Below are 10,491 nucleotides of genomic sequence, written 5' to 3'. Positions count from 1 at the left end.
TAAATTTTGATATATTATAAGAAGCGATCAAACCATCGTCGCATTTTTGTGATGACGTTACTAGTAACCCTGAGACCGAAGGTGCCTTCAGAAACGTGGAAAAAGACGTTCGTCAAAAATGACAAATCTATATCTAGTTTTTTGCAAATGCTCTTGCTAACGGTAAGATTTCCTTACCTCATTAGATAAAACTTTATTACAAAGTAAACACATAGGTAATTGAGAGTTCAACAGTAATTGAACAAATCCCAACTTCAAGTACGTGACACTGTATTGATGACACTTCTTTTTGTCAACCGACATTGTTGGTGTCAGCAAAATACAAACGATGAAAGAAAATAAACTATTTCTCAAAATTAATAAATAATTTATGATACTATAAAGAACTAATTCGCGTAAGTACCTGGCCAAATAAACTATGAGATCTAATCGAAACTGGGGAAAAAAAACCGCAAGAAAGCTAACGAAAACCATTATAAGTAACACGGGTCCAATCAAACATTCATACTGAAAGCGCATGTACTGCTATTTCCAGCAAATGGCTTGAATGAGTCAGAGGCAAAAAGTACTGGCTCATGCGCTGAGCTGTGTTGGTTCGGATCGAAGAATAGGTGTCGTGTAAGTTCGTTTTATTGCTGTTTCAAATAGTGTATCGGATAATCTTGATTTATTATATTAATTTAATCTTTTTTTTCTTTATTATAATTTTTTTTCATTAAATTAATCTTTATTTAATAATTTTATTTGTAAGTTTTAAAATTAAATTTGAATGACAAAACATGCTCAACGCCCCCTTCCGCCCAAAACATACCCAACGCCCCCCTACTGCCCAAAACAAGTTCACCGCCCCTCAGCATAGTCCCACCGCCCCCAGGGAGGCGGTATCGCCCCCGTTGAGAACCAATGGGATAGAGCATTCGCCTCCCAATGAGATAACCCAGTTTCGATTCCCAGCAGTGGCAGATTGATACTATTTCTGCTCCCATTTCGCACCAATCATAGGTTTGACCCAAAATATCCTCAGTAGTAGACAAATTATAATTAGAATTCAATTGAATTCGGACTAACCGTGGCAAGGGCTTCATCTTTTTTGTGGTTTTCCTCTACATGCAGCGTAAATGTGGGTTAGTTCTATCGAAATTTTTTCCAGGAAAGCTAGTTTGTTACACTGTTTGATCTAGGAGTTCTCTTATCTTCTAGGCTGGGATAAGAACTCTGAAGCCATGGAGTTAAACATTAATAGTTGTAAACTCAGAATTGGATGGGCTGTTAAACGCTGGGTATAAAATAAAATAAAAAAGCTATGCGAAGCAGGCATGCAAAATGTCACGACACGATAGCTCTACGTTTTAAATGTGTATAATGTTTTAAAGTGTAACGAATGTTACGTCACAAAAATGTCATCAGTATCTCTCATACACATTAAAGATGAACACTTTAGAAATACCATGCTATAACAAGCCCAGCTAGAACTTCTAGATTATTATATCGAACTATTAAATAAATAGCAAATACCGATTGTCAGAATTCTGTTGTTGCTGTTAGTTGTGCTCATTTACGTCGCACTAGAGCTGCACAATGGCCAATTGGCGACTGTCTGGGAAACATCCCTGAGGATGATCCGAAGATATGCCATCATGATTTTGATCATCAGCAGAAAAGGAGAGCTCCCCACTTCGGTAGCCCGACGACCTGCGTGTGAAGTTCGTGAATTCAGAGCTCCGGAATTTAGCGATTTCTTCAAAGCAATGTCAATTTTTGGTCTGTCAATTATCACGAACGATTTTTTTTAGATGTGGTTATTGTTCTTAAAAACAGCACGAAATCTCATCTTTAATTCATACATCAATGACTAAAAAACAAAGGAACAGTGAATCTTAAATTTCAGTTTTTTTTAAATTAAAAAGTGTTATGAAGATATATTTTTCAGGTAATTAAGAGCTGAAAATTGAGATACTCCTCAATTGCATAGCTGTAAAATTGGATAAGCGTGATAAAGAGTATTTTATTTATCCATGTTTTCATTTAAGGAAAAGTAATAATTATTGATAGCTTATATTGAATGCGCTGATAAAGTATCAGCCCGATGAGAGCCACGGAGTTTATGGAGGTTAAGAGTATACAATTTTCAGAGCAACGTCATGATTTTATTAATGAGGCCAGCATTACGGACAGACTGCCTTTACTTACCTGACAAGTTATCTCCAATTGATCTGAAGCTGAGAAGGCTGCAACCCTCCTCTGAGGATCGAACCCCAGTCTTTCGGTGCAATAAGTACACGTTCTTACATGCTTTTTTGATAGATTAATATAGACTTTGTTATAAAATATTATTTTGATAGGTTTCGTTACATTAAATAAGAATAAATAAGTAACGATTTTAAATAAAAATGTTCATTCAGAATAATAATGAAGAAGAAAACAATAATGGAAAAGTAAAATGTATGAAAATCATGAATCAATTCAGAAAACAATCTCACCAAGGAACAATAAAAAGCACAAACAGTTCCCAAGGACACAATGGACAGTTCAAAAGACAAGTCTGTAACAGCACTCAATGCCAAAACTGCTCCATAAAGAGAAATGGACATGTAGAATACCTAAAAAAGACCTTAAATTCAAAATTACATTACTTTTTTCTCTTTCCTTTCGATGCAATTCAAATATTCATTCTTACCATCTGCAGAAGAAACATAACAGACGCCAGATATCTAATGATTCGTCCATACCGCATTTCAAGGTACTAGAAAAATGATTTTTCAAATTATTAAACATAAGAAACACAAGATATCTAATTATTCGTCCATACCGCATTTCAAGGTACTAGAAAAATGATTTTTCAAATTATTAAACATAAGAGACACAAGATATCTAAAGATTCGTCCATACCGCATTTCAAGGTACTAGAAAAATGATTTTTCAAGTTATTAAACATAAGAAACACAAGATATCTAAAGATTCGTCCATACTGCATTTCAAGGTACTGATGGCCCCCTCCCAATAGATTTTTAATCAGTTACTAGGGTCGTAGAATGACCCCGTGCGTCTTTCACAGTTCGTGCTACAAATCATTTTATTTCTTGTATCTTCCGAGTTTTGTGCGTAATTTTTCGTTCCTTGGCAAGTAATTTTGACTTGTTTGCAATGTTCATGAAAGTTTTACTTTAATAAGCACACAAACTAACATTACATATAACAAAAATCAACTAACTGTGCATTAATATCGAGGAAGTTGCGTTACTATGCACGAAAATCAAAAATTTGGTGACTCAATTATAAAGGATCGAAGCTAGTTGACGTGCTGCTAATATGCGTTTGAATCATGACCTAAAAGTTCAAAAAATATTTTTTTACCTGGAATCCCAAAATTAGGAATAAAAACTATGAGAAAGGTGCTTCTTAATATTCGTTCACGCATCACGCGTCCTCCTGGGTTAATGTTATTATTAATATATAGCTTTGAGATTGTATTTAGTCATTTTGGCTTTGTATTTCGTGATTTTGTTTCGGCTTTGTTCTCATTATTTGAACTATGACTTTATACTCTGTGTTAGCGTTTAGTTGCCACCATTTTTAGTTTTGAGGTTAACTAAATGCAATTTTAAGGAACTGCAGTTATCGTTCGAAATGATATATTTAATTTATAAAATAACAATTGTTTAAAAACAATTAGTGCAAATATTTTACTAAAAATGTGCTTATTTTTTTAAGTGAAAGGTGTTTGCAAAGAATTTATTAAATTGCTTCTAATGCAAGGGACAATAAGTGATGTTAGTAAGAAAACAAACAAAAAGTGAATAAATTACTAAACAAAACCATAATAGTGAAAAATAAACAGACAAATTGCTCTTTAGAAAATTTCATTTTATTTAAACATTAAAAAGGATGGCAACTATATCCCAAATTTTTTCTCAGTGTGATTAGAATTTGCATTTTGGTTTTGTATTTTTTCGGCTTTGTATTTAGCTTTATTATTTGTCTTTGTAATTTAATCTATATTTTATATAGATCAATAAAATTATAAAGCAAAGAAAGACTTTGAAATAGAATGGTAAAAAACTACAAAATGTAGAAATTTTCGAACGTGATGAACCTTAATACAGTTATTATTAGCTAATTTGAACAGTATTGCTGTACTTGAACTAGATTAGATTAGTTTTTTATTTGTCCTTGTAATTTAATCTATATCATATATATACCAATGAAATTATAAAGTAAAGGAAGACTTTGAAAAAGAAAGGGAAAAAAAACTACAAAATGTAGAAATTTTCGAACGTGATGAACCTTAATACAGTTATTATTAGCTAATTTGTACCGTATTGCTGTACTTGAACTAGATTACTCGATAATCTTGTTCAAAATTAATGGAAGTATGATTCATTTTAAAACGCCATTAAGTTAGCTTCAAGTTTTAATTATATTATTGTTCGATTGACCTATATTATGGTTCAACATTTAGCCATGAATTTTTGTGAGAAAAAATAGAAGAAATTTTAACAAAATTTTAAATTTATGAACTTTCAATTCCATTCGTTATATGAAACGCTGTCATGAATTCTCAAAATAGGCGATAAAGTTGCTTTTCCGAAATCTCTTTGGAACGAATACGTCAATACACTGATAAAAGGATGCACAAGGTACTACAAATTCAATCATAGAAGCAAGAAAAATAATATTATGCCTCTTTCAGATTTTTTGGTAAATACGTACACATTTCAAAATTAATTAATAGACTTTTTTCTATTTTATTTTTTTATATAAGTCGAAAGGAATGTTATGGTAATACATTTCTAAAAAAAATAAAAATTTTAATTCAAAAATTCCTCGTCAAATTCATGAACTAAAGCGAAATAACTGAGTTCAAAGATTATATGAAACGCTATCATAAAAAAAGCACCTCTAATCCTAAAAATTCGAGATAAAGTTGCTTTTTTGAAGTCTCTTAGTATGAAATCTCTTAGGAATAATCAACGCACTAACAAAAGCATGCACAAGTTACTAATATGTGCAACAGTACTAATGTGCGTAAATGTTTAGCAGTGTAGCAATATTTTAGGAATAAACTTCACTACTTTAGAAATAAAATTTTTCATTATAACGTCTACATAAACTATATTGCGTGCAGTAAATACATTAGACTGCATCAATATTTTTGGACTTAAGTTGAAAATGATAACCCGTTTACAGTAAATATTTACCGATATTGTATCAATATAATATTACAAAAGTGATAATAAGTTTTAAATAAATTATTATCAAATAATAATTTGAAAGTTACTTCCTAGTTGACAGTAGAATTGATCAGAAGCAAGTTATTTGTAAGTCCCTTTTTTTCCAGATGTGATATTTTTTTCTCCAAAAACGATATTATAGTACCATAATATCGTTATAGATATTTTAAGTACTTTATCAGATGTACTTTGAAGTACTTTATAAGTTTTGAGAAATATTCACTAAGTTACGCCCATAATACACAGACACATCCCATTACAGGGTAGCTACTTTTCAGAAGACTTGACCAGCTGAATTCTTAAAACTGACTAAAAATTAAACTCATGATAACTACATACAATTTTTTTCCAGACTGTGAGGTTTATAATTATATTGCCCCTCTACTTTATTTCCTGTTAACAGTTAAAAAATAATAACTTCATTAAATGAATTTCAATTTCTTACCTCAGTTATGCTTGAGACTTCGCATTGGAAATACACTGGTATAATAACGCTTGATGATATAAACATTCCTATGGGCATCATAAAATTAGCAATGGAAATAGCGATGCCATATTTGTAAACTTCAGCTGGTGATGAAAGAAACGAAGACGTAGATGTAAGAGTAACAATGATAGAAAAAATGACAGGAAATTTTGGCATATTTTTTCCTGCCAGCAAATAATCCGACGGTATTTTCTGTTGACCTTTGAAATACCTTGCACATAACCCTATCCCAATCGATAACAAAAGTGTCAAAGAAATAATAACATAATCGGCAACACCAAGACTGTACTTTTTAAACATTTTGATTTCTGTGTCTGATTACAAACGTCTGCGATTTGCTATAGCTTATTAAATGCGGAGAAAAGAATCTTCTGATTATGAAACGCTAAAAAGATATTAAGTTATTTTCTGGGCAATTAATCTTCGTAAAAAGATAACATTTCTTGTGTTTTTTACTGTCTTATTCTTATTAAACGTCGTTTACAATGATAACAAGTGGGAGAAAATGCCATAATTTATGTTCAATTGAAAGTTAACTTTTTTCTGTTTTTTTTTTATTGCAGGAAAAAAAATATGTTGTGCTTTTGAAAGGCGATTAAAAGAATATATACGTTACCTGCAAATTAAGAAATAGTAATTAAGTATTGTATACAATGCCGAAAGTTTTTAAGTAAAGCATGAAAGATAGGAACTATTACACTTTTTCACTAGGCATTGTATATAATTCTTAGGTATTCTACAGAATGACAAATTCCATTTAGGTAAAGGGAAAAAAACTTTCCTTATAAGGATATTACACAAATAAATGACTTTCCTTCCTCAAAAAAGCAGATGTTACTCTGAAGAAATAATAAGACTGAAATTAAAAAAATTATTTGAAACACACAAAGAAAAATTAAATTTTAACTGAAACAAAATTCATGCTCATATTAAGGGAAACAAAATTTTTATATAAGTATTGAGAAATTTAAATTAACCTACTTGTTTCAACATGGTAAGTTTGAAGACATTTTGAATTACATTTTATTACATTCGAAACGAATCAGAGATATATTTCATACTTTGCTAGTTTCTCATTCAGCATCCTATAGAATGCCTAAGAAATGTATATAATATTAATGGTTTCTTACATTACCGGATAGTTTTGGGCTTTATATATAATGAATCTATATATCATAAATATTCTATAGAATGAATATTCTATAGAATGCATAATTTGCTTGTAACATGTTCGGAAAAAAATAAAATTAATTTCAAATAAAATTAATTGATTTTTGCGTATAATATTAAAATGCATGTGATACACTTCAGAAATTATTTTGGTTTCTTAATGCACAATATTGTAAAAAGAAGAAAAAATTGGTAAAATACTTTAACCCTCTTAGCGCATTTGCTTGAGTGTGACACGGGCGAATGTTACCTGCAAATTCGAACATGCCCATGTCTCACACGGGCAATCTTGTATCTTACGTTAGTTTATTTCTGATGCCCGTCTGTGTTCTGCTCTTACAAAAATAGGAAGGCTAGATTATAATAAAATTTATTTACCATAGATGACACCACTATGCAGCATTTTTCTTGTGTAAACCACGCGGTGCATTCTGATGATTAGTTGAAAGTTTGTTAGAAATTCTTCGTTACAAAGCAGTTGTTTGGGGGTGGAAAAGGTAACATATCCATTTTTATTGAGTTAAATATCATAAAAGTAAACAGTTAACAATAAATTAATTTTTACTTGATGTTTATGTACCTTTATTTGAAAAAGTCATCGATAATGAGTGACTCTGACGATTTTGATAGTGCTGTTAGTTTACGTCGCACTAGAGCTGCACAATATGCTATTGGCGACGGTCTGGGAAACATCCCTGAGGATGATCCGAAGACATGCCATCACAATTTTGATCCTCCGCGGAGGGGGGTGGCACCCCCGCTTCGGTAGCCCGACGACCTGCGCGCGAAGTCGAGCACTTTACGGTAGCACAGTTTAACGAGGACCAATACCGCACACCCTCGGTCCCTACGCAGACTGATCCAAGTGGTCACCCACCCGCACACTGACCGCAGCCAGTGATGCTTGACTTCGGTGATCTGCTGGGAACCGTGTCTTAACGATCAGTCCACTGCGGGACCTAACGATTTTGAATATGCCAATTTATCAGAAAGTTTCAGCTATGAAAGAGATGATATCTTGAGTTAATGTAATTTGATTTTAAAAATTTTAAACTCCAAATTAACTTATACTCAAATTGTTTAAACTTTGTTTGTACAGTACTTTTTATAACTTTTACACCAACCCCCTCTCCCAAGATACCCCCACAACAGAAATTTCCAAAAAAAAAAAAAATTATACCGAATCAAATAGAACTGTATAATTTTTTACCGGTATCCAAAAAACATTCCTGCTTTAAGAGGTTAAAAATAATTATTACAGTAAAATGCATTTTCTATACTTTTCAAATTTTATAGATAACTACACAGTGAAAGTATTCTATATTAATTTAAAGAGACGCTTTTATCTCCTTCGTTTTGTCTCAAAATCAGTTTTCTAGCATATTTTTTTTAAAAAAAACTTTAAAACTTTCACTCTGCGTGATGAAATAGAGATCGACTGGTGCGTTAGCTTGTTCAGCAGGTTACCAGAAATTTACCCTGGCAAAGACAGAGAGATCTTCTCCTCGCGTTTTTATTATTTTTTACATTCATTCAGTTGCGATTGAATTTGCTGTAAAATGAACTCCTACAGAGACTATGTTTTTTTGTATTGAGTTTCTTTAGGAACATGGAACTTAATTTAAATAATTATACTATTTGCACATTTTAATATGGAAACTTTTATATAATTATATTTCCCCTCTGTTCTTTAATAACAGCAGGTACTGATGCACTAACATATTTGAAGACAATACTAGTGTCAGTATTAATATCAGGCTTTGCTTACTTTTTTGTGCCTAATACCAGGTATTTATACACTAATATGTTTGGAGATAATAACTAGTGGCAGTTTTGTTTAATTTCCGGCCTTGCTTGCAGAAAAGTAAGTACTTTAGGACATTATTTCTCATGTATTTAAATAAATGCAAAAATTTCTCTTACAAATAAACACATATTCATTTTAAGTCATTACTAGAAGTAATTATTTTATGTCTGTTTTATGAACTATTTTAATTGGAATTAACAATTATGCACTCCCCCCTAAATTTGAACTGTTATTCTTCTTCTGAGTTTTAGTTTATACAGACAGGGGTGGATCTATTTATGGGCTCTTTGGGCTGCAGCCCAGGGCCCCGTGGATACAAAGGGCCCCAGTCCCCACTGAAAAAAATAGGTGATATTTTGAATTAAAAAAAAATATCTAATATTAAAAAAAAACTTGGTCAGTGTATTTTTTCGCGTCTATTACGGGAGACTTCCCGCCGCGCCGCTTAACGCCCGACGTAATTTTGGTTTTTTCTCCGCACTTTTGTTCTCGTCGTCAAAGTGACAAACTTGTTTAGTTTACTAATAAATGATAACTCAAAAGTTATAAAGACCTTTCTCTTATTTTACTTATAATTGAAAGTACATAATCAGTATAAGAAAAGATTTCCTGCTCTTAGTTGGTAAGTAAAAAGAATTATAAATCATGTTTTTTTTTGTTTTTAATGTATTTTTTTAATACTAAATGATCTTTTTAATCAATTTTTAATGATAATTTGTGAATTACTGCACTCATTATTGTGACAATCATGATTGTAGTGCAAAAAATATGCACACATTATTGTAATGCACTCATTAGTGTAGTGCAAAAACTATACGTTTTCTTTTCTACTGCAACCCATAGGTGGGAACTGTTAAATCGTGAAACAAAACTCAAATTTACGTTAAAAAGTTTAAGCCAGACCAGATGGTCTTGTCACTATGATGCTGTCAAAGCTTTGAAAAATAATTATGATGACAGTATGAAAATTTTCGAAAGTTTCAGCTAAAATGAGGATGAGAAAGTTGATTTCCGGAAAGAGGCACGAAATTTATTCAATAAAATGGCGAAACTCGATAGTGCAATTTTAATTATTTTTTGGGAAGAAATTTTGGGGAGATTTAATTTAGTTAATAAAAAAATACAGAGCCCTGGTTTAGATATTTGTGAAGGTAACAAGTTAATTGTGTCATTAAAAGACTTCGTGAGCAGTAAGGTACCAATCAGATCAGAAGCTAAAGGAATACGAAGAAAAAGCTAAAAAATTAAGCACTAGTGTGGGAATGAACTACAATGACATAAACAAGAGACGCATTACTCCAAAATTTTAAGATAAGTCTACAGATAAATTCTCAGTACACGGGGCAGTAAAATTTAAAAGAGACACGCTAAACGTTGCGTTAGATAAGCTAATTATGGATTTAAATAAAAGGAGCCAAGTCTATGAGATGTATAGCAAGAAATTCAAATTTTTAATGGATTTGCAAGACAAAAATATGGAACACATAGATCTGGAAAGTGTACGTAATATTGTTGATTATTATCCAGATGACGTAGACGAGCATTTAGTGAATGAGTGCATTCAGTTAAAATCTTATTTACTTCAGTCTAAGCCAGAGTCTTACACCTCTTGCAGTGAAATTTTTATGCTCATTTATGAAAAGAAACTTATTGATGTTTTCCCAAATTGCTATACTATCTTAAAGATTTTTTTAACGTTGCCAATCACTAGCTGCGAAGCTGAGGACTCTTTCTCCAGGATGTCATACAAATATAGGAAACAAATATAGAAAACAAGTATAGGACAACAATGTCGA

General features: G+C 31.7%; 1 protein-coding gene across 2 annotated transcripts in view; it reads right to left on the bottom strand.

Moving 5' to 3' along the window:
- The window catches only part of LOC107440799 (putative sodium-dependent multivitamin transporter), a 24,187-nt gene extending 18,113 nt beyond the window's left edge, over positions 1-6,074 (bottom strand). Inside the window, exons 1-3 of one of the 2 annotated variants that reach the window (XR_011637448.1) lie at positions 5,677-6,058; positions 2,678-2,743; positions 2,481-2,600 (exon numbers count right to left, since the gene is read on the bottom strand). Coding sequence is in view for 1 of the 2 variants with exons in the window: in XM_016053839.3 (XP_015909325.2) it covers positions 2,481-2,600; positions 2,678-2,743; positions 5,677-6,018 (528 nt within the window). In the remaining variant the exon portion in view is untranslated. Of the gene's footprint in view, positions 1-2,480; positions 2,601-2,677; positions 2,744-5,676 lie in introns of both variants that reach the window. The other variant, XM_016053839.3, reaches the window with a different exon arrangement.
- Positions 6,075-10,491: the final 4,417 nt, after the last annotated feature.

Source organism: Parasteatoda tepidariorum, chromosome 8, assembly GCF_043381705.1.
Source record: "Parasteatoda tepidariorum isolate YZ-2023 chromosome 8, CAS_Ptep_4.0, whole genome shotgun sequence".
NCBI lineage: Eukaryota > Metazoa > Arthropoda > Arachnida > Araneae > Theridiidae > Parasteatoda > Parasteatoda tepidariorum.
Note: the sequence above shows the minus strand (reverse complement) of the source record. Positions and strands in the feature narration are given on the sequence as shown.